The sequence below is a fragment of the Grus americana genome, chromosome 6 (assembly GCF_028858705.1).
Source record: "Grus americana isolate bGruAme1 chromosome 6, bGruAme1.mat, whole genome shotgun sequence".
In the NCBI taxonomy this organism is placed as follows: Eukaryota; Metazoa; Chordata; class Aves; order Gruiformes; family Gruidae; genus Grus; species Grus americana.
Genome location: NC_072857.1, coordinates 20,973,224 through 20,998,605, shown reverse-complemented (window position 1 = coordinate 20,998,605; position 25,382 = coordinate 20,973,224). Strand labels below are relative to the sequence as shown.

Below are 25,382 nucleotides of genomic sequence, written 5' to 3'. Positions count from 1 at the left end.
AGAGCTGTTGCAAAATTTTTTTTCAACAGCTGTTGAAAACCATTCTTTCATTAACTTATAACCAAAATTATTAAATTCACCATGATAGGTGCAGCTGAATTATGTTGTTTATGCCGTTGGCCAAAGTGTAGGCAGTAGTATCATTAAAGGGCAAATGGATATACCTAACAATGCATTTCTGTGCATTTCTTACTTATATGCTGATTAAATTTAAAAAATAAAAAACAAACCCCAGAACAACAACAAAAAACACCCAAAAAGCCAAAAAACCCCCTGTTTATCCTTAAACTATCAGGTAATGAGGAATGGGAGAAATGCTTGAAATTTCATGGATCATCTTTAAAGGCTCAGCAGGTCTGGGGGAGGAGGTGCAGCACTAATTCTACCTCTATTAGAGAAGAGAATAATGTCTAGTTGACTGCATAGTAGAAATAAGATGCACGATGCACTGGTAGCCATTATGTAACGTAGAAACCTGTTTTACTTCATTGCAAACAAATGGACAATATATATTGTACAATATATAATAAAAATACAGCTGATACAAGTGCCACTAATTAACAAAAAACCTAATGTTAAGACTTGAAAATGCTCATTTTTGTAATATATACACTGCAGTAATAAGCCACAATAAATACATCAAATTCCATATCATTCATAATAAATACCGAAAATATAAATACAGAAGAATACAGTTAATTTGAATAAATTATTACAACATAAGGTCTAGGTTAAGTTCTGCTGAATATTATTGTAGCTTATATTACCCTTTGGCATCTTTGATGTTACAACTTGTTTAACAAAAAGAAAGGACATTAAGGAAATGTGTAGTTTATGAAGCTTAAAATTATTTCCATGTACAGATTTTAAGATGAACTTTCTTTCCCTTCTCTTCTTCAAACAGTTTAAAAGCAGCAGTCCAATTAAATATGTTGTTTTACTGTTGAGATCTCCATAATTTTAGTATGCAAGATCATCTGTAATGGAAAATGTTAAGTACTTAACACAAATATTTTTCTCAAAAATTAGTAAAGTTAGAAGGCATGTACAATTTTTAAACAAACGGATGCAATTACACCACAATTTTACTAGTCCCATTTGAATGGATTACACGTCTGAAAGACCGTCAACTTAAGTGCTTTTGAATCCATGCGTGGTGTATTATTTACCACTTGCCAACAAAAATTTGGAAAGCAATTTTATATTCTTATGGGGAAATATATATATACACACACAGAGATGAACCTCTAAAAGACAGGGCTGGACTAGACAGTGTAAAAGTTAGCATGTATTTGTTAAAGCAATGAAAACACTTTAAACAAAAAATGTACTAAGTGTTGGTTTTGTGTTTTTTACAAAATTCCTATCTATTAGCTGTAGATGGAAACAAATCAAAATAACCAACTGCCATGTTTTATGTTAACAGGTATTAAGCAGTACATTTGTATTAATAATTTTATTTGTAAAAGGTTATCATACCAGAATGCAATTTAACTTAAAAGATAGACTTTACTAAGACAATATTACAGGCTGAGGCTCTTAGGAATGGATTTGTAATCTACAGATTTTTGACTATTTCTGCACTGTTAAATGTCTAGCGCTTATTTTACATCAAACACTTTTTTAACATGTTTCACAAACTACACTTCAGACGTATTTCCATAGAAGTGCCTACAATCAGTCAATTAGAAGAAGGGCCCAGTTATTAAGCATTGTTGACATAGGCATTGTTATTTGAGAACTGAAGTGGTGGTATTTGTGTGAAATGGTTTGAAAAAACAGCATGCTTGCTTCTGGTTTTAAGAGAACCAGCTGCCAGTACACATGATGCAGTTTTTTCAAGAAGCTGAAAACTCTTGCTCAATCTCTGTATCAGAGACTCACAAATGGATGGCTGGTTATTTACAGTGATGCCCCAGTATCCCAGCAAGGTTGACTTTCACCCATAATCCAAGCCAAAAGTTCATTTTTTAAGAACTTCTTTTAAAAGTTAAGATGGGAGAAACCTAGAAGAATTAGCTGCCATAATATACTAAGTCTCAGTTGAAAAGCCCAAGCTAAAAAGCTAATAAAAAGGACACCTATTTCTTCTTTTTTTTCAGTGTCTCATTATCTGAGAAACAAGGTCTATTAAAATATGTGCCTGGGAGCAGAGTTAAGTAAAATGATATTGAACATGACTTTGCAGTTGACATAAGCAAAGACAAGACATGATTCTAGGGTGTTGCTTTGCTTTGTAGTTTTTACCCCATGATTTTGGATAAGTCTTTTATTTAATGTCTGTATAGAACTGGTATGGAAAAAATGACATTTCCTGTTGCACTGAGTTCATGTTTGTTTTAAACCACAGTAAGTAACAGAATTAATATTATGATCTAGCATGGCCAAGCTTGTAGCGAATATGCATATACTTTCCATCCTTGGTCTGGGGTTATCTTAATTTTCCTTTTTTCCTTTTTTTTTTTCCCCATATATAATGTTTTCTTTTGTCCTTTAGAAGAAAAAAAAAGTCTTCATCAGTCTACCTCTAGTCTTCATCCTTTTCCTCTAAATTGCCCTTTCTATCCTCCCCTCACTCTAGGCTGTATCCACCCGTGCCTCAAGACAAAGGATTATCTTGATCCTTGTGTTAGAACAGTGGTGTTCATCTGTATCTTCCACCATTTTTCCTGTCCATCGAGGAAAAGCTAATCCAATCTTCATGGCTTGTTGGAAAAGTGCACAGTTAGAGAAGAACATACATGTGAGGCAAACTTCTTTTAACTTGGTTCTATTTGACATTCATTCATCAAATACCTTATAAAAGTGTCATTGCTAAGATCCAAATTAAAATAGACTAAATAAATAATATTTTTTTTTTTTTTTGTCCCCTGCCCCAGCCCTGGATGAAGGACTATCCTCTTCTCAATTGAGAAGTAGCAATACAGAGCATCATGAATATGGTTCTCAAGTCAGTGGGACCTTCTGTGTAGTGGGTATCCTCCTAACCAGAAAAACTATACAGCAGCAGAGCAACACACATTTTAACTTTTCCTTTTTTAAGATCTACTTCACTTTTTTTTTAATAAAAGGGTGTTTTAAATTTATTATTTATTACTTATATTAGAAAAAAAAGAAAAAAAATCCTAACAGTAGTTTGAAGGAAACCTTTTGTTCCCCTAGGTGATGGTTTTCTGCTTTCCCTAATCTTGGATTTTCATCCTGTACTGGGCTGTGCAGTATCAAGAATGACACTCCTCCCTTGGACCTACATGCCTCAGGAGTCAACAAGGATCCCCTCCCACATCTCTGCAGCCTGTGGGGTAGGTTTCCTCCTGTTTGTGTGTATGGAAAGGGAGTGGCTATAGCCCCCACTGGGATCGTTCCCTCATGACTCTCACATACAGAGCCAACGGGGACTATTTTTCACCACAGTTCCGATCTACCTACACACTGTTAACTGAAAAATAAAATTAACTCGTTTAGCAAAATAAAGGATAGATAGCACAGAGGGCACTAGAGTTTCCTTTGTGCTCGATTTTAATGAAAAGCCTTACTGTACAACAGACCTTTCCCAGACACCAAGATGAAAGGAGGAAGGAAGAAAAAAGAAAAGACTAAGGCTGCAAAAACAGATGCTTCATGAATTGGACATTCTTATGAAAAGTAAAATTCTTGGTATCAGCCATTAGGGTAGCAGAAAGTTCTCAAGGATGTTACAACTTTCCTCCTTAAGTGAAAACAATACTCTGGCACATTTATTAGCAACAAAATAAAAAGCTGCCTCTGATTTAGGAGTGGGAAGAGACAGTGAACAGGAAGCACTTAGGAAGAACTCAAGTGTGTGTTCACTCAAGACATCTTTACAACTAGATCTCACTTGTTCATCACTCCACAATGTTCGTGCTTTGGATTTCACACTTCTTGAAGAAAATGGACAATTAATAATTTGTACATGGACAGCAATTACAGAAAACAGCAAAATTAAGGAACATTTAAAAAAAATTTGGAAACATTGAAAAGGCAAATGTTGAGGTTTCTCATACCAAGGAACATGTTAATGAACTAGACTCTGTTTTGAAAATAACAGTAGCTTTCTACCATTTTAAAAAAATAGTAATCAGATTCAATATTTTAGAAATAAATTCTATAGAATATATTCTCTGAGTTAATTCTAGTTTTCCTAAGTATTTTACATCAAATGTTCTGCAAACATAATAAAGTAGATGATAGAATTACTCTTTATCCCCAGTGGGAAAGTGTAACACCTCTGAACACTTTAAGAATTTCCCATATCCTCCTCTTCTGTCCCTGTTCCCAACTGCTTCAGGAAAGTAAACAACTGGCATAATGAACACGCGTTTACACAACTCATGAGCTAGAACATGGGAATTTCTATGTAGCAAATGCCTTTTAAAACAATTATCATGGGTGTCTCTTGCTTTAGCTCTGAGTAAGGTTACCTCCTTCGCTACAGGAGCAGCCTAGACAAGGAGTTTCAACTGAGAGAATTCAGCTGGCAAAAGACGACAACATGCAGGGGAATAAGACTGTCTATTGCTGCCAAGTGTGATGTTGCAGGCAAACTACAATCTTGCTGTTCAAATGTTAAGCACTTAACAGGTAAATGTACATTCAACACAGTTTTTATTCTAATTTTCACTGTGAAATTTATTGTTAAACTTTTGCTCATTAATCTGGTCCATGGAAATAAGAGCTTTTGCATTTATCATGTTTCTATTCACTTCTAAGCTGGATTGAGCTTTACTGGGAAAGTCACTTAGTTTGCGGTATGAAAATTTAGTTATGAAAAAAGGATAAAAATGGTATTTTGCCTGTTCTATAGAATTATTTTTTATCGCAGTACCTCCAAGTACCTCACAAAACAGAGCATAGAGAATGGAAGTGACACAGTGGGAGAAAGGCAAAGCTAACAGAACCCAGGTCTCCTCTGTCTGAGCCCAATACTCTCTATGCACTATATCACATTTCTGTCAAAGTCAGGAACATCTGAAATATTAAAAACATAATACATGTTTTCTTTTGCATAAAAATGTATGTATACTATCTTTAACAAACTAGCTGTGTTCTGTGAAGATATCCTCCTGATTGTGAGGCAGGGAATGCTACGTGATCAGTTAGAACATTTACTGAAATACAACACCCAGGTAAGATTAGAAACAGGATCTGGTTCAGTTAGCAATCCAGTGAGTACCACCACCATGAACACCACATGCAGTTTCTGCAGAACTTAGACAAAAGGCAGGATCGAATTGTTAACTTACTCAGTTAGCAGATTAGTGAGCCGGCTGAACCGTATTTATAGCAAGTGACGGTTACTATGATAGTGTAATCAGTGGCCTTGAAGTAAATAAATGTCAACTCAAATTATGATTCACTAGCAGGAACTTAGGTAAATGAAAAAATAGTAAAACCTTACAAATAATAGACTTTTCTGATCTAAATAGCATACAGCTCATCAAAGAATATTTAAAAAAAAAGGAAAGTAGTATTAGAAACTTTTACTGACCAGTTTTTAATTTTTTTAAGGATGTTCCAGTAGGCATGAGTTATAGCTCTTAGGAAACAATTGCAATTGTTGCAATTTTGCCAGAAAAGGTCTAATTTTATGTCTAACATCAGTTAAACCTTTATATATAAACTTGTATATAAACAATGCATTTTTTCCAAGAGAGGCAATGTTCACATTACGGGCAAAAAGGCATCCAGTTTTAGGTGCTGTTCCAGTGAAAATTCTGTTTTAACAGAGGGAAATGCTTTTGTTATGACTCATTTTTCTGAACTACGTAGTGTAATTGTAAACTATCTACCAATTTATTACCTGGCTTCTTAGGAGTGATTATCAGTAGCCAGGTATCTTGCAAAATAAAGCTGATACAGCTATCAGTAAAGTAAACATTTCCACAAATGATATACTATGTGGATACAGAAGCAAATACTGCTTTTTTTATCTTTTAATAACATAATACTTTTAGCATGCAGAAATAAGCTTACCCAAAATGAAAGGACTGGTTAGCAACATGAATATTAACCAACTGGGAAATGGGACACATCCTATATTATTATATACTAGCTCAGAAGATAACACTAAAACATTTTCCATCCTATGATTTATTATTCCTTATGAGTATTTTTTTCTTGTAAACAAAACATGAAAGTCTAATCAAGGGGTAGGAATCTTGACTCACCTACAGTCTACTCTAGATTTCACAGTTAAATTAGCCTATCTGTTTTGGTCAGGACTGTGACTTTTTTTTTAATTTATTTTTACTCTAGTCAACTAGAAAAGGCCTTAGCTTTGTTATTTGCTGGTATGGAATTGTTTGGGGAACAGGTTTAGCCTATATTGAAGAAAGAGGTTTCTGGGGTTTTTTCCTCAGTATGAGTTATCTCTGTTAGAAGGCTTGTTGATATCATTAGTACAGCTACCAGGAAATATCCATGAATTATAAACAGACTTGACTTTGTAACTTGTTGGAAAGACTTAACAAGATTTGTTTACTTTGTATCCTAAGATCAAATCTTGATCAGAAAACATCAGATGGGATCAAAAGACAGGTATAAACTATCTACATATCACCAGGTAGTTAAGAATACTTTTTCAACATAAATCTTTCTTTATTCTGCTGATTTTACTTTGTGACTCCCAGGAATTAGCTATTTTAAGCAAGGGAAAAAACAGTGTGGCACAACTCCTTTATATACAGTGACTGCCTGCTCCACCCTATTATTACAAGCTATTGCTTGTTTAGCTGTGCTGCAAGCTTTAGAGAATTTAGCTGTATTCAACCCTGATGCCCCAATGACGTGGAACATATACGTCTAAGTACTCAGAAATTTATACAAATGCTAATGTTAAGGAGGCCTGGGGTCTGAAGCCTGTGCCAATGGAAATATTAAATAACCATCATCTCAGTATTTCAAAGCTAGCTGAGATGTATTTTATAAAGTTAATAATTTACTGTGCTTGCTAATATTATTAAAGATATTTTTCATGTGAAAGCACAGGGGCCAAGAAAAAATAATTTCTTATTGCTCAGTAAGGGGGGTAAATAATGAAACAAAATATTTCATTTAACTCTCCCCTGAGAGAAATACCCTGGTAAAGTGTGCATGATCCTCCAGTAGCCAACATGCTCTGAGATTAAAAAGCTGCTACTGATTCACAGCTACTGTCCCAGCTCAAATATAAGGGATTTGTGCTTTTGGTGCTGGTGTTGAGTGAGAGTGCCAGATTTAAGCCTGCTGTTAATGCAAGATGCCTATATACAAAGAGACTTGTTACATTTGCCCACAGAATATCTTGAACAGCGTAATATTATTCTTAGATTCAGAACTTTTTTATGAACTAACATGTTTCTGTTAAAAATAAAGATGGGTATTTGCTATATGAAATTGGAAAATACATGCGCTTACCTGGCTACTTGGCCTTTAGAGAAAGAGACTAGAGTGTTCTGTCACTCTAGAGGCAAAGGAACTGCTGCGCCAGATAACCAACATGACTGCACTTTCCCAGGAGATGGAATATGTTGCAGGTGTGGAATCCAGTCACTAGAGAACTAGGACTTTTCAATACAGTTCATACAAAACATGTAGGACTTCTTGTGGAAACAAGAAAATAAAAAACCTTTCCAGCTACTACATGGAGTAAAAATATTTTGCTAATTTAGCATAAAATTGAGAAATCACTTTGCCCAGATTTGATATAAAAACAATTAAGTCAGCTTAGTTTTTTAAAAAGCATATTTTAAATCTGGCAGTTTTTCTACTGGAGTACTGTACATGATGTTTTAAAGAGCTTCTAACCAGAAGAGTCACTGTTACAGAGCTAAAATTTACACTGTGTTTACATGCATACCGTTAACCACCTAGATTTGACACAGATAAAAACTAAGATGCTGGTCCTTATTTTGACAAGACAGGTCTACATTTCAAACCACTTGATGTATAATAAATATAATTTCTGTATTAGAAGAACAAAAATGTTAAAAAACACATTTTGAAATCAAAATAAGGCAGTACAGAATTATCAGTCTAAAGAAAAGCAGGTTCCTATACCTCCTTTTCTAGAAGAAAGCAAGGCTGGTTAATAAATTAAAGGTTGAGATATCGCAAGTATTTTAATTCCCATTTCATTTAAAAACAAATGGAGTACAAAGTAACAGATATCCATATGATGCACATGCTATTTTGCTTGCAGATATGAACTTTAGCAGATATAAAATTTCTGTAGCTGGTTCCTCACTGAATCTACTGCTTCCTAATTAGACCAAATGACATTGTGAATTTGACGTATGATCAGAAGTCCACATAAGCCAGGCTCATATTTCATAAAAACTGCTAAATATTTAGGAAATCTAGACCCTTCCACATTTTTCCCCATGCTTCATTTAAACTTTGATCAGCAAGACTCTGCTGTTATAAATTACCTACTGGCATATTCATAAGCTGGCTTGGGAAAAACATACAGGTTTTGTTACAATGAATTTTAAGATCTGACGTACACCTCAGAGGCTGGAGCTATGGCATTTCTCCAAAATAATTCACAGTTCCCGCAGTTAATACAGTACTGCAAAATGGCACTAAAGTGCATAAGTATCTGAGTGTTTGTTGGGCTAAAAAGGTGCTGTGCAAGCTTAAGCTACTGCTTTGCCATTATGTACAAGATCATTTTTCTTTGGGGAGGGGGTACTAGTTCTGGAATAATGCCACTGATTTTAATTTTAATGGAGGATTGTCTACCTTTTGCCTTTCTAGAAAGTGTAAACGCCCCCTTTCTGACTCTTCTGTTTGTCAAGAACAGTAAATGAGAAAATAAAACACTCTTGAAATGCATTTTTAGATAATTTACCAGAAATGGTCTTTTAAAAAAAAAAAAAAAAAAAAAAAAAGGCGGGGGGAGAATACATGGTACTCCAGATGAAAACTGGACATGCTCTTTGTAACTAGCTATGGATCTTCTGCTCAAATGAACATGCTGTTCATTTTTATCAAAACATGAATACTAAACTACCATAAATAAAATACAGTACGGAACAATTAAAACTTTTTTTGTACAGTAGTTACATTTACATTAAACTTACCATCTTTTCAGATATGTTGAAAATTAGGACTCTAAACATGATTATTTCAAAGTATCATTTTTAACAATCTTGCACAGGCCCGACAATCAAAAACACGAAGCTTTGATTCAGATAGCTTGGCAGGTTTCACATACTTTGATAGGTAGGCTACTTTGAAATATGTTGGGCGTGTTTTTTTACTTACGCATTTTATTTTTATCAAAAGACAATTTGATTATTTTTATTTAAATTTTTACATCAACTGTTTTTGTGCAATACCACTGCCAGTGTAACTTGAGAAAACAAAGTGTGTCTGGAACATTGACTATAGTCCAAGTGTTGTCTACCTCTTAAAAAAAAATTAAGATTCTAGGAAATCCAATGTGAGTGCATTTTAATACAGGAAGTCAGTCCTAGAATAATTTTAATATTAAACAGGTACCGTTTCTACCACTGGTGATTTGATGCACTCTTCGTGCAGTCTGCTCTTTTCTGGGAGGTTTAGTGAATTCTCAGCAGGGTGCTCTTGTACACGACTGTCGCCATTCAAAGCTGAAACAAAGCCATCTTGAGAAGGACCTTTCAAGTATGAGTGAAATTCCACTGGAGGGTGGCTTGGCCTATGCTCAGTGTATAAACTGTTACATGGAGCAGTGCTATCACCTTCAGACGATGAGCAGCAAACAATCACTGAGGGATTTGCAGAAGGGTAATGAGGGCTGCTAAAAGTTTCCTCTGATTGCCGTGTGTAGTCAACAAACTGTTCTGAAGTCATGTTGTAAGGCACCAGAGAAAGACTACCATTCTTGACAGCGTCCCTTTCTGAGTAAGTCTCACCGATCGGGTTAGCAGTGCCAGCAACATGGTTCTCTATTTGGTAATACAGATTTGAAGAGTTAGTATAGTATGAGGCATTTTTAGAGTGGTTTTCATGCACAGCAGTTCCATCAGAGTAGCAAAGGACAGAAGGAAGAGGCACCATATCAGCATGGGAGCCCATGCTTTCTACAAAATCATCTGCTTTTTCTTCCTCATCATCTTCCTCCTCATCTTCCTCCTCCTCTTCATCATCATCTGATTCACTAGGGGCTAAACTCTGTGTGCTAGAATCTGTAGCTCCACTACAAAAGCTACTCCCATCTTCCTCTTCCTCCTCTTCCCCGGGGCAGTCCAAGTCCTCGGCTGCCTGAGAATGCATAACTGCAGCCGGAGGTTCTGTTTCAATCTCAAAATTTTCTGCAATTGAATATTCAACCGGGTGGGGTCCTGGACTCATAGAACTAGTGTGTGCACTTATCTCATTGTGGCAGCCATTTAGCGCTGGAACTTGCTGCTCTCTATTTTTCTCCAATTCAAGTTTCATTATTGTGTGCAAAAAGTGAGTCCGTACACGGATAGGATTAAATTCAATTCTACCTGCTGTATTGCTACACCCTTCTTTAGTGCAACCGCATGGAAAAGACATACGATCCACCTTTTAAAAAGAAGAATACAGATTAACAATGCGTAGCATAAGCCTGGTGATATAACAGAACCTAGAGAAATAGAATAGTGAAGTGTGATTTGCCTTGAGAAGTACTTTTAAGAACAGTTGAAGCTAACAATAATTCCGAGGGTGCATCCTGGAATTTAGCACTACTGATAGGAACAGTAAGGGACTCCATACATGCAACAGTGTTGCAGAGTAGGAAAAGTATGTTTCTGTTCCGCATCTGAAAGTATTACACAGTGGAACAAAAAATAGTTTTTCTATTTATGGATCTGCTATGGCTTTACTTCATGTTGTGCTCAAATCCAGGCAAAAGCATTACCAGAAAGAGTCTTAAAACTTGGTAAAAATCATGGAAACTAGAAACCTATTGGAACAAAATGAATTATATATAAAAATGTTTATAAAGTTGCCAATGGGGACACCTGACAACAGAAAGTAGTAATAAAAACTCAAGCACATTTTAAAAGATATTCCAGTCAATCGTAGATGCAATATTGTAAGCGCAACAGGCTGTGGGCAGAACTCATACATCTAATAATAGCCATCTTACATTTCTAAAAATGTGACTGAATCCACAAGTCAGTTCAATTAGCTTAAGGTCTATGATTTTCATTTACACTATAATACCTAAACATATTCCCCACATGTGAAAATGAGAACAGGAACAGCAAAAAGAATGTATTATTTAAAATAGCAGAGAAAGTTTAGCTTGGATTTAAGAAATAATGAAAAATGCATTCAGGAAGAAGTCAACTCAGCTGCATAACAGCGACTCAGGAGAATTAGTGGAAACATCTTTTAGGGCACATTTTGGGACATTTACAGCTGTACATAGGACACCATGCAAAGGTACAACACGAAATACCTTTTCAGTCTGCACAGGAAAAACTACCTGCTCTATTAGCAGATGCATTTTTATTGCCTACATGCAAATCTATCATGCATTCATTTTAAGTATCATGCATGTTAAATAATGGATGGTACCACAGAGGTGTCATTTATTGTTTCTCATTGAGTTTGGACTATAATTCACATTTGGGCAGTACGTGAATTGTCTCTAAAAGGTAATATCCTTTCTGAAATCTGCAGGCTACTGATTCTTCTGTTGTCTGCATCTGCATATTTAGATAAAGGCCAAAGAACAGAGTATTTGTATAACAACAACAACAAAAAAAACCCTAAACAATGTATGTGCCTAACCCAGTCATAAGTATTGCACGCTATGGTCTCTTAAATCTAGGCCTTAAAAAAACTGGTTTGAGATCCACAAGTGTTATTGTTTAATAATTAACGTAAATAATTTCCAGTAGTTATAACTTTTAACAACAAAAAGTACACACGTGTGTGCGCGTGCACACACACCCACACACACCCCCCCACCCTTGATAGTTAAATAATGACAACAACATAGACATTTACCTGACATTTTATGCCTGCAAGACTGCAAGTGCAAGTTTCTGGATCACAGAACACACGGCAGTCACAGCCACAATCCTCTCTGGACAGGCGGATGGCCCGCAGCTCGTGTTTTTCTTCCACATCAATCTTCTTCACTCCAGAAGCTCGCAGCAATGCCCTTCGCTTTTTTGTCGGCAGGGGTTGTAGAAAGAAGTACTCATCTACTTCAGTGTTGTCTAGATCAATATCATCATCAGAAATGTCATCCAGTGTCAGGGTATTCGCTTCTTCAGATTCCACTGTACCATTCTTTGTCATCTGTTGCATAGAACAATTAACATGTTAAGTCCTTAAACTATACTCACACTATATATGTATGTGTCATAGATGTAAATATGTGTAATGCATTATGAATTTGGAAAGCTGTATGTAAAAATGCTGCATGACTGCCGGTAAGTTCCAGAACATGAATACAGGTGGGGTGAAAAGGCAGTTCTTTCACATTTAACGTGTGAATTAAATACACATTTTTAGTTTCATCTGTGTCATGAAGCTAATTTTTTTCAAAGTTTCTAATTTCTTATCTGTTCTTTATGGCCTTTATCATTTGTTGTTGTTTGCCAGATCTCATGCCTTTCTAAAATTCTAGTCTTATTTATATTGTTTTATAAGATAATTAATTGATTCTAGTTCCTGTCTCTGGGCTCTTTGAAATTCTTCAATATCCCTTTTGAGATAATAATTATACTACCAACACCATTTCAGATTACGATGTATCAGAGATATGTAAAATAGTGTTATTTCATGTACTATTCGCTATCCTCTTCCTCTTTAGCCTGACAAGTTGTTTAATGTTTATACAGCTGAGGTCAGAAAGCAGCATTCCCACTTAGGTGTCTGGGCAGATGCCTGTATTTTCTTCTTGAGTTGACAAATTTAAGCCTGGAAGTCAGTCACTTATTTTTGCCCCTTTCTATCTGCATTACTTCATGTTTATCTGCAATGTGTTTCATAGCACTGATGCGCATAGCTCTAACGAAGTTCTTTCTAGTCCTCTTTGGTCCTGAAAATAACCCATTTAAGCTTGTGTTGTCATAGATTTCAGTACTTCACTAACCAGGCCAGATCATTTTTAGGTAGTTAACGAATGAATAAGCATAGAAAAAAGGAAATAAGTTGTTAATGTCTCATGGAGGATCTTGAGAAAAGTTTTTAGAGGATTCATGCTCCTTTCCTAGGGGCATGAATTTTTGAGCCTCTGTAGATACAAGTATCCTGGCACTATATTATTACCTATGTATAGTCTAGCTCTCAAACCTTTCCAAAACTGTTTCAAAATTAAATGGCCACAAGCATCAAGCACAAACATCCAGTGCCACTTCATAAGATAGCACGCTTCTGTACCATACTCCTGTAACTCATCTCATATAGACAGAGGTGTATATATTCAAGGAGAAAAGAAAAAAAAATTACTGCACTGAAGGAAGGTTAATTTTCCCATCCATGGTAGAGCTCACTGGTCATATCTACCAGGTAACACCACTACAGGGTTTATAAAAGTTCTTCTACAGAGAAAATTGTTTGAGAATCAAAAGTATCAAATGTTAAAACAAAGCTCAGAGAGATGATGACATTCACTAAAAAAAAAAAAAAAGTATTTTCTCAATCTTAGGTTACTTAGATTGAGCATCGTACTACATGGCAAACATGAAGCAAGTGCAGTTATAAGATTTGTTCTGTCATATAATAAATCCTTTTTCTTTTATTAATGTTCTATGAAATAATTTTGCTTAAAATGGAAAACCAACCAAACAAAAAAACCAGATTCCCAATGTTCACCCTGCTTTATGCAATGTTCTTAACTGATGAGGTTGCTGATTTATACTAGCCAAGCACCTGGTCTCTACTTTTGTGAAAAAAACATGGTGCAACTATGTGGTAATTATAGACTGGTGAAGTCTCAACTCTCATTTGCATTAACAGGTTCATCATGGGCATCACCATGACCTCAGAAAAATGCCTCCCTGTGAATGTAATCTGAATGTTTCTTACCTACAGAAAAACAGCCATTCAAATTCTTTCTCTGTTTTGCCTAATTTACTTGCAGAGAATTTCAGCTTGACCTGTTATCCCAAATATGTTTTTAGCCACCAGTTTTAAATACAGATAAAATACTGGTGTCCTTGTGCATTTCAAGGTTTAAACATTTTAATAATTATCACTGTAAAAGTAACTCCTGATTTTTCTGCTACTAAATCATAGAGTCATTTTGGTTCGAAAAAAATGCTGTCATCTCCATCTAACTATGCTTCTTATGTGTAAGAAAACAGTCTTGAATCTTACCCATTCCACTGGTTCTGCTTTTATTACATTCCCAACTGTTTCATTTTCCCATTGATATTAACAGCTTGTCCTTTCCCCAAGCTTTTGGATTGTAACTGTCATTTATGGCGTTATTGAATTACTCAGTGGTGAACTCCTACTGACTGCTTCTTTGTAATTGCAGCTTTGTGTTTATAACAACTGTGTGAGACAATCACAGAAAAAAAAAAACCCTAAAAGTGAGGTTAAAATACTCTTCCCTTTGAAGGAGAAGAATCACAGTGTCGTGACTAGTAGTCATTATATACAGTGTATGTGTACACATTACACTGCACAAAGAAAAATTCTTCTGAGCTCAGTAATCATCCCTTCTTCACAATTCAGCACTGTATTTAGTTCACGCAGAGGTGTTCTGCCACTTCCACACTCCGCTTTATAGGCATTATTGTTTCCTTCTCTTTTAATGTATTCTCAATCTTCCTCTGTAACTGCAGCCTTTGGAGTTTAGTGCCTGCGTTTTATTTTGTGTTTCAGTTTACTTACCATGTCTGTTATCCCTAGAACATTCAAATCCCTTTATGTACATATACTTAAAGGTCCTTCTTCATCTTAAGTGCAGGGCTTTTCAAAATGTCCTCTCAAACTTCCTTCAGATTGTTTTCTTACTCTATTTTCTATTATTCATTCCACATTACAGTGTCTAGGAAAAGAGGGGGTAATAGCTCCCTAATCAGTTCTGCCTGGCCCTGGGACAATGGCGAGACTATTGACACCACGTATTTCAACGTATTAGTTCAGTCCAAGAACTAAGTTCAGGAAAGACAACATTAGATGTCATCCTTTTTTCTGTAAAATCTACAGTGAGACACAAGTAAATCCACAGAGTAACTAAATGCATGCTGTCTGAAGCTAGTGGGAGGGAATACTCCACTATATGTGCAACTCAGCATGAACGTTCAAATCCAGAATGGCATCCTTGATTTTTTTTTTTTTTGTTTTTCATTTTTTGTTAGCTAGGGACAACTAAGTACAGTGTATTTATGTTTTCTTGCTTTCTTCTTTTTTTTTTTTATGTAACAGGAGAATGACCTACCTAAGAATTTGGATTTCTCTAGTTTTAAATACACAAGGCTCAAACCACTCCTTAAGCAGATCCCTTATCAGAATTTAAGCTTGAAACTGGGGAAGGGGAAGAATTCTAATCCCTGCTTCTGTAATTATTTTAGTATTTTATTCAATTACTATTTAATAAAAATTAAGTTTTGGGGCTCTTACCCACGAGGTGAATGCTGTAACTGCTCAGTATACAAAGGCACCTATAGAACCATACCGAACCTGTCATGTATTTCTTCTCCTCCTCCTGCAAATCTTAACTGCTTTGCTGCGCAGTGGTAGAGCACGAAGGAGTGGACTCCAGTCATGTGCTGAAAGCTGTATGCATCCAGCTGGCTGGGAAGTCAGGCGCCTGGGCACCAAGTGGGATTAGACAGCAGTTTGCCATTTCAAGGCACTTCAGCTCCTGACTCCTTTGCTGGATGACTTCCTTCTTGTCTCCTCTGATTTTTTTTTCTCAATTTTGTTACACAAATAACAAATGAATTAATGAAATCAAAGGTTTGAATATTGCTCAAACAAGTTGGGTAACTACAGAGGGAGGAAGATCATCAAGAACCATCAAATACATTTTCCAGTACAGAACATCAGGGGAACGTTAGGTTCTCTTGACTGTCATAATATTGCTCATCTGAAATAAACTTGCTATGTAGATGGGTACAATTTCTCTCATAAAGCTAAAGGTTAATGTCCTAACAACAGAACAAGGCAATGAATATGTGAAGCCTTTGGGTGAAATTCACTTCAACTCTGTAAAATGTCAAAAATTTAGGTTAGACACTTTGCCTGTCCTAGCTGGAAATTATTCCTTACAATTTCCCACAAAGGAAACCAACTGCGTCCACAGACCCAGGAGCCTTAACATAACCAGGGTCATGCTAATCATTTTAATAGATCTTAATTTGAGGAGGTATTATGAGTAAGCAATAAGGACTATTCCAGCTAATTTATTGTGCTTACTCGTAACGTTTTCTCACATGACAACGTATTAAAGTAAAGCCTACCTTGTACCTTTCATCTTGACAAGATGGCTTTTATGTCCAGATTGCCATTGTAATTTTCACACTCTGCTGCTAACAAGTATTTATGCCACTGTCAGCAGTGTTTACACCAAAGTGCTGGTGCTAAATAGCTAAAGTGACTTGAAGATGATTTTAAAGTCTTTATCTGCTTTTAATTAAGAGAAGTTTCTTATTTGGCTCTTCACTTGTAGCAAGTAAAATAATAAACAGTACCTAATATTACGGATATTCAATTCCAGTATCTTTCTGTATTTCTATTTTTTTTAACAAATTCTACAAGAGAGTATGCTTTCTACCTACAGGCTTGCATATTTTAATCCAATGCAAAAAATTAAAAAACAGGGAAACTGAAAGAACACAATCCCCTTCTCTATTCTCCTCTACTCAAATACACAGTTTCTTTCCTCTCCTACACTATATTGAAAAAGCCAGCTTCAAAATTGTAGCCAAGATTTGTTCTGACTAGCTAAACTGATACAGCCAGTTCATTTGTGTGACACATTTCTTCTTTAACACAACATCCTTTGCTGAAATATTAAAGACCATATAAATTGATACATTGGAAAAAAACATTTTTAGTATTACTGTTTCTTACTTTTTGCCAAATTCGCTGAAGTCGGCCAAGAAAATAAGCTGTTTCGCTTTCTGTACTTAGGGATGTTACCCTTCCCTTTTCTAACAGGGCACTGTACAAGGGCTCAGAAGACCCATTGTCTTCCTGGCACTTCCAGACTTCTGCTGGACACTCTGTTCAAGGGTAACTTCCACCCCTCTCTGTCTCTCTTTTCCTCTCTGTAGAAAACAGAGTAAACAACCACCTCCCTGTAAAGCACTTTGAGGTACACATCAATAAGAGCTACAGCGGCACTTGGTAATATCAAACAAAAATATGTCTCCAGTAAAATAAAAATTAAAAAAAAAAAAAGAAAAATGCCATTGTTTCGATTGAAAATGGAGTGGATAGAAAGGAAATGGATTTTGTTTAAAACGCACACGTTGGGCCCATATAGCTCTGACACTGCTCACTTAAATAAGGCAGGGATCAAAGTGTCGAAAAATTTTTACCTTTAATTTTAGAGAATTGAGTTTTTCCTCCCTTAGATGCTCTCTTAACATCTCTCGGTGAAGCCTCTCCTGTTCCATCGCAAACTCTCCAAGCGTGTACTGGCGCACGCTGTTGTGGCGAGTAGACATTCCCAGTGTGCTTCCCCCCTGGCTGGGAACGCTGGTGAAACCTTGTCTTCTCGTGAAGTAATACACAGTAACGCAGTTAAAATGGACATTTTTTGTTCTCTTCCGCTTCTCTCTCTTCAGGATCGAAGAAGCTAGAACAGATGCAGATTACAGTATGAATGATAACTTGCAATTGTGTAGCAAATTTGTCACTTGTGTAGTTCCATTTACCTTAACAATACTTGACTATGTACACACTAAGTTCAGAGGTGTGCAATCTGAATGAGAAGATAACATTAGAAATATTTACCATAGATGCAAACCTGGAAGCCATTACAAACTGCTACAATCATGAACACTATTGTCTACTTTAGAACAGAAACTCTTGGCCAGGACAGTTGTGTTTTCCCACAGCATTATAAAAATGCTTTATCCTTTTACCAAGGAAGCAAATAAATCCCAGCAAAAGGATCTTCTTTCACAGTGTCACCTCAAAGACAGTGATCCACAGACTCACTCCTCTTCAACCCCCTGCAAACAAAATGACATAGCACGTGACAGCAGTGAGGAGAACGGGGGACTCAGTCTCTCACAGGTCCATATACCCATTGCTATTCTGTCAGCAAGGCTTAGATGTAGAGATCTGTAACTACATCTTTAAAGCACTGGAGCACATTGGCAGAAAAGCTTCCTATGTCTTATAACCTAAAATGTGAGAAATTAGTGTGAGAAAAACTATAAAGACAATATGTTTGGTGCTTCAGACTCAGAAATTCACACCATCATCATCGTCACAGAATAATATAGGAATAATGCTGATTGTTAATCGGATCCACTTCCTTTTTCTTTACCTTCATCCTTCTTTCTGCCGCCATCCACTGAATACATGTGTGTATATATATTCTAATGTCTAGAATTTTGGCAAAAAAATTAAATCTATTCTTTTCTAATTCTTTTCTGATTCCCCTCACACTTGTGCTCAGTTTTTCTTATACACATAGGCAGTTATCGTATGAAATGGATTTGTTTAAAAACAAATGCCAAATTTTAACTGTTAAACATTGTTCATTTTTCCACAGACATTTAGTAACTCCTTCCAGTGATACTGATCTATTGTTTCTCACTGTTAACAGTGGTGAGCCTTTAGAGAAAAGAAGAAAAAAGAAAGAGGCACAAGCATTAGAGAAAGAGAAGAGACATTCCTTGATTTTTAAGATGAGCAGCCTGATTTATTTGATTTACTGCAAAATGGCAATAGGATATTAAGAATGTAGATGATAAGTCATTGCTTTGCAGTTTAGAAGCAACAAATGGGCAGGTGTGAATGAGACCTAACTGCTATAATTCAGGCAGTAAAAATGATTTAAAAGGTGCCCGACCACTCTTGAGAGACTTGGAACCATTCTATCAAAGCAGCAGGATGATGTACACTGCTCATCTAAAACTGCACCACCTCTAGAGTTTGGAAGTGCTTGACCTTCAGCCTTGGTTTCCTAACAGGTCTGGTTTGTTGTCACAGTTAAAACATAGTTCATTCTCTAATATTATTACGTAGTGAAATGTTAATCACCACAAATGTAAAAACCTCAAACTTTTACATGAAGTAACTCAGTCCAAAAAATAGCATAAGCTACCTAACCATATGAAAAAAAAGTATATTAGAAAATATAATCCCGTATAGACAGTATGCCCTACTGACATAATCATTAAGCTATTTGGGGATCCATAAAACATTGAAATAGTATTATTTTTCCTAAATACGGTGAATAACTCTATGTCATCTCTTCTATAGTATGGCTGGGAAGTAGTCAGAATATATTCATATTTATGAAAATGATGTTTACAAGAACAGATCAGGCAGGAACTGCAAAAGATGACAGGATTTTATTTGATTACCCAAAAGCATAGATTAGAGATGTCAGTGAGGGGACTAGAGAATTGTGACCACCTCAGTAACAAAGGACACAAAAGGAAACACAGTTGGCACTGTAAAGGCGCTGTGTTCTTGCTCTACTATACTGCCTGAAATCTCTGAGCAGAGGGCTGCCTTAATGTGATCTCAAAAGAATTATTATTAGCTATTGAACGGAAATGTTGAATGTTTTCCAACATCAGCGACAAAGTGTTCTATAACTCATTCACTACTTTTACTTCAAGCCAACCAGAACCCAGATTCTCAGATCATCTTATCAAGAGTCAGGGGCATACGTTATTTTGCATGCACTGTACCTTAAATAGCATGTTTAAAGCAGTTGTAATTACTGCTAAGGACACTGCTTAACCCAAGACAGAGCAGAAGAACATACAAAATACGTATTTTTCTGATATATCAGAAAGCATGAACATATGCCTGGACAAAATTTACTGACATTCATCAATCAGTAAGCTCCTTTTGGAATAAGCAACACAGGTTGTGCATGGCTTGCATGCCTCTTTGGAGTCAGTTTCAAAGGTTTTGCAGGGAAACAAAAGCTCATAACCTAAAAATTTATCCAAAGAGTGTAAACAACACACTTTCCAGAAGAGATCTAGTAACTGCTTCCTTGCTTGGCCACTCTAAAGAAAATATTTATGTGCCATCTGCCTGTGCAACAAGTGGTATCATTGGATGACACTATCATCTGTTCTGCACAAAAACAGTGGTATGGACTCCAGGCAGAGTCTGCTAGGCAGAGATGTGTTGGTTTAGCATCTGCTGGACAAACACCATCAACAGGAATTAGAAGGTGGTTTTTGAAAATGAACACCACCATCTTGGGTCTAGCAGTTCATGGTGAGCGAGGATGCCAGAGGGAAAAGGAATACTCATCATCACCTGAAATTGTCCTGTGGATCACACACAATCTTTAACACATTTATGTACTATTACAAGTCTGATATATTCCATGGAAGGAAAAAAAATACTCCATTCTCAGGTATTTAAACAATTAATATAATCTTTAGTTCCATGTTTCAAGATTATGTGGAATTAAATATTTTTGACAGATACAATAAGTACTGTAATGCAAAAATATATATATCAACTATCAGAGGAAAAGATGATATTATTAAGAACAACTACTGCTATGGAATTATCTCTTAGAAAAGAAGGTCTTCAGACACAGATATCTTCAAACAGCACTGTCAGAATTCCTCATCTGAAATAATATTAACTGCTGAAATTTTGATTTTCTGGCATTGACATTGGAATGGCTCAGTTTCTGGGTTTGGCAGAGCAGAGCCCCAGTTAATAACGTGCTTGCAACTGGGCTGCCTCCTCACGGACTCAGGTCAGGTCCTGTGGGCTCAGCAGCTCCTTGCCATGCACAAGCAGCTGCTGCAGATTCAGGGCTGTAGCTGGACACAGCACAGCCCCATTCATGCAGGACTTGACCCGAGCCAACAGCCACAGCACAGGTCACCTGCACCACAGACTGTCTATGACAAAACTGGCAACTGTCTGTAAACAAAAGGTGAGGCCAAAAGAACTAAAAGAAAACTTTTAATAGCAAACACTTGTTTAACCCAAGCATGGCTAACTATCCTGGAAACACAACCTGCTCTTTGTGCTTACCCTTTTGCTATGGTTGTTCATCATGTGCCTGCACACGTACACAGCAGGACGTGTTTATTCATCTTTTTCTCAGTTATTAACCTCTCTCCCTCATAACAATCTTCTTTATCCACAGCAGTTAGAATTTATTTCATGACTACATATGATATTTCTGCCTTTTCTCTTTATGCACAATTCCTGGCTTATGCACTTCTCTAGCTACTGAACATACAAGGAATCTCAAAGGTTTCCAAAATGTAAGAACACCTGTATGACCTGCAGAATGGCACAATGCCAAGGTTTTTTTATTATAGCCCTTCTGTTTTCAATGTTTCAATAAGGTCCTTTTTCAGTCATTGACTGTCATACAGAAAAGAGAGAATTGTTCAGCAGTCATTCAGGAAATTGAGATTTCAGTGATTTGTTCATAAGGCTACACACCGACAAGAAACAAGCTTTGTCTCATTCGAGACAAGCTGTTTCTACACATTACCACCCCCCACGCCACTACCCCTCCAAATTACCCAGATTAAGGCTTGACTCAGTAAGCCCGTCTTACCTAACCTGTGGTTTACTAGACACGGGGAGATCAACTGTCAAAACATTAAAAACAGAACACACAAACATCATTATGGTTGTTCCCAGAGGTGATAAATTATACACATAGTTGAGGACTGTCTCCTACATTGGGACACTAAGTCATACCTTTTATTATCATCAGTTTTATTAAATTTGTTTCAATTTAAAATGGTTACATTTTATCAATGAAAAAGCAGCTAACAGTAATGGCATACAAGATGGTTTAGCAGAAAGACTAAGTGGTCCTCAGATATTTTTTTTAAGCTTATAGGTACTTGATCAAATGCATTAAATGGATTTTTCCACACACAGTGTGTCCTGTTTCTCTGCATGAAACAGGAGGCCCCACTAATTCATTTTTCAATGATACTCTAAAAATAAAACTTTGAAGTCAAAACTGAAGAAACTGTCAATGTAAAAAAAATGAAATACAGCTATCATGAAAATAACAATAACCTTAAAAAATAAAACTGTGTCTGTAAAATAGCTTCCACGGCTGCTGTTCTTTCTTGCTTAGGCTGCTGTGTCGCATAAATCTCCATCACAATAACGATTAATGGGAGAAGGGCAAATATTACAAATAGCATTTGACAATAAAACTTCCCTGTCAGATTCATCCTGGCTAAAGTATGTTGTACAAAGCATTGATCTGTGCTGGAAATTCTGCCACCAAACAAACATAGCAAGTGAGGAAATACTTTCTGGGTTTGGAAAAAGACTCCTCAAGGAAGAGGGTAAGAAAAATGAGAACCATTCAAGTCACGTGAGGTTAGAAAATAAACTATTCATCAATAGTTAATAAAAGAGAATGAAATAATTTATATAGCAGAAAAGTTTAAACATATGTCTAGAGGAATGCGTGAAGAGACAAGGGTGAAGAAAGATGTAGCAATAAACACATTTGTAACAAATCGCTGTCAATATTTTCATAATATATTTTAATGTCACTAGAATACTATGGTTAGAGACTGTCTCCTCAGTGTTGCAGTTATATGGAAAAAAACCACCAAGTCCTGCTGCTAAGTTAGCTTCAAATAATGGTTGCCATCACCTTATTAATACCAACAGGCTCATAATTATAAAAATTTTTGCGCTGACCCTCTCTATTGAAAATAAAATGCATTTTTCATTTTACGTATTATTGGGAGACTGAAGAATTTTATTACTAGCTCATTTCCCACAGGTTACTCAAAGCTACATAGCAGCAGCTCTCTAGCTTCTGAAATTGTGCGCCCTTCATTGCTCTCCCTACCCCACACACCGAGATATTTTCAAAGCATGGAGTGGAAAGTGGGAAGCTGAGGGGATTCCCGCTGACCTCTGCACGTGGGGGTGCACTGTTTATCTGCTGGCCCTTCCCACCCACGGGAACCAACCACACCAGGAAGCCCCAGCCCAGAGAGGTGCAGGGGGAAGACACTGGTGGGTGCCACCTGCACCCAACGTCCCCAGCCACTGCCTCCTCCCGCAGCTGGTGTAAACTGCTGCTGCTGGTGCTGCCCCTTCCTGCTCCACCTCAAGCTGTATTTTCTGCTCTCTCCCCTGAGAACGACCACTACTTATCTATTTGTGAATTTGTGAAAAATGAAAGACACAAAGCCCCCAACTCTTCCCACATTTGAAAAATTCAGGTTTTATCATATTTATTTATAATGTCTTAGTAACAAATGTCATCATGGGCCCATCCTACTCCCAAATCCCAAGAAAAGTAATTTTCCAAAGGGGAAAATCAGTATTTACACTAGCAGTCCAGTGTATCCTTAGCAGAGTCAGCCAAGTCTCATTTGTATATGAATAAATTACAACTGATGAAATAGGTAAGCAACAGCAATAATGTGCTGGCAGACCGAAACAAAGTTTTCCTGAATTGCTCTCATATACGTAGTATATATACGCAGTATATATACGCACTATACAGCTGCACTTTTCATTTGCCTTTGAACATGCTCATTTTGGTCTCTGGGCAGTGGAGCTACAGCAGTGTGAAACCTGTGAAAGACAGGAGTGTTTCCTTCTGCGCGTTTAACAGCGAAAACAGAATCAAACCCCCTATACCTGGGAAGAGATCCCACTGTGGCTGTATTTGTCTATGAAATGCAAAGCCTGCTTCCTAATTTTACAAAATCCTGCTAGGAATGACATCTTAAGCCCATCACGTTTTTAAAACATTTTTTTACTGAGAAAACTGGTAGTTCTTTGATTACGAAACATAAATAATCTCAGTTCTGGCTGAACTCCAAGACATAAGCACTTTCTTCTGCTGTCTCAGCTATTCTCCTGATGTCAAAGACACATTAAAATAAATGTGAACCATATGGCTACCTGGCAGATTACTAACACTCTTGCATCAATAAGGGCAAAGCAATTCATTGTCACTAGTGCAGAAGTATCTTAGACACATGAAAATTTCAAAAGGCTGGAAAAAACATGTACGAAGCAGCCTTTTGGATTTCAGTTCTATCGTAGACAGGAAGAAATGCTGCTTTTTTTATACTCTACTACCCATTTGTCTGCTATTTATGTATTCTTAGTACCATATAAACCACTATGGCAAGAATGATTAACACTATTCTCCACCTGCTCCATGACTTTCCCACGCAGTGTTCCATCAAATCTAACACCACAGAACAGCAAAGCCTAGAACGTCATGGCAGTCCAGGTCAGAACATCACTTATAAAAGCCAGCTCGCTTTGCAATCTTCACAGAAAACAAAACCTTGCGAAAAGGTCATGTTCCAGAGATTGCTTCTACCTCTGCCTCGTATCTCTCCTTCTACCCCACTGCCTCCTGAAAGATATTTTTCTAAGAGTCTCCATACACTTACAAATTTTAAAAGCTTAATAATGAAACACTTTTCCTACACGATGAAAATCCACATTAAGAGGAAGTGCTGTGACATACGATATACTCTCCTAAAGAAGCGTGTGGGCTTGAGGGCAGGGAGGTATTTTCTAAAATAAATTTGAATGTGGAAGTCTTGAAGGGAACTGCAGACTCAGAAAGGCGTAAATTGAGTAGTGGAAATTAGACAGGACAGGAACAATCCTGTAGAACAGTAACACTTACCCTAGTAGCATTTCACTGCTCCATCCTTCTGGTGTCTTCCTCTTGGGTAAAGCCAAAGCTAAATTCACCTCACAGGAGGGGCTCAACGGGAATGCTTGCCTAATGCTAGATTTATTTATGTCACATTTGAAAAGGTTTTTGAAAAATACTAGCTCACGGACAAGTTTGACATGAACAGGAGAGGTTTTTCATTTGTACTTTAGTTAAACATTTTACCTCACAGTCAGAGTTTTATCTAAGATCTCACAGAAATGTTAAATTCTTGAGATGCATGCTAAAAGCTGGAATTTTACTGCTAAACTTTCAGTGAAAGCTTTAAGTTTACTTCCTCAGCACCCTCTATCTCCAGAACACTTTTCTGTGACAATCATCATAGTAGTCCAGTTTCTTCATTCTGCGAATACTATCAGCCTGCGGGGAAAAGTGGAGACAGTTAACTGCTCTCTGCCTCACCATTTACTCTAAATGCCAGCTGCTGTTTCATAGATGATTATTTCTGACCTTGGCCCCAGCTTCGAACAGTGTGAGGAGGAAAGCCGCTACCACAGATCCTTGCAGGAACACCCATGCATAACAGTTGTATTTGCAGAACTCTCCTGAGACACTAGAGGCAATCCTTTGT

General features: G+C 36.8%; 1 protein-coding gene across 10 annotated transcripts in view; it reads right to left on the bottom strand.

The window, feature by feature from the left end:
- Positions 1–463: 463 nt before the first annotated feature.
- The window catches only part of CSRNP3 (cysteine and serine rich nuclear protein 3), a 108,067-nt gene continuing 83,148 nt past the window's right edge, over positions 464–25,382 (bottom strand). For all 10 annotated transcript variants that reach the window (XM_054830397.1, XM_054830404.1, XM_054830394.1 and 7 more), the window contains 3 exons: positions 17,475–17,734; positions 11,974–12,270; positions 464–10,536 (listed from right to left, as the gene is read on the bottom strand). In XM_054830397.1, the coding sequence (XP_054686372.1) occupies positions 9,493–10,536; positions 11,974–12,270; positions 17,475–17,734 (1,601 nt within the window). In that variant the 3' untranslated portion in view covers positions 464–9,492. The remainder of the gene's footprint in view (positions 10,537–11,973; positions 12,271–17,474; positions 17,735–25,382) is intronic.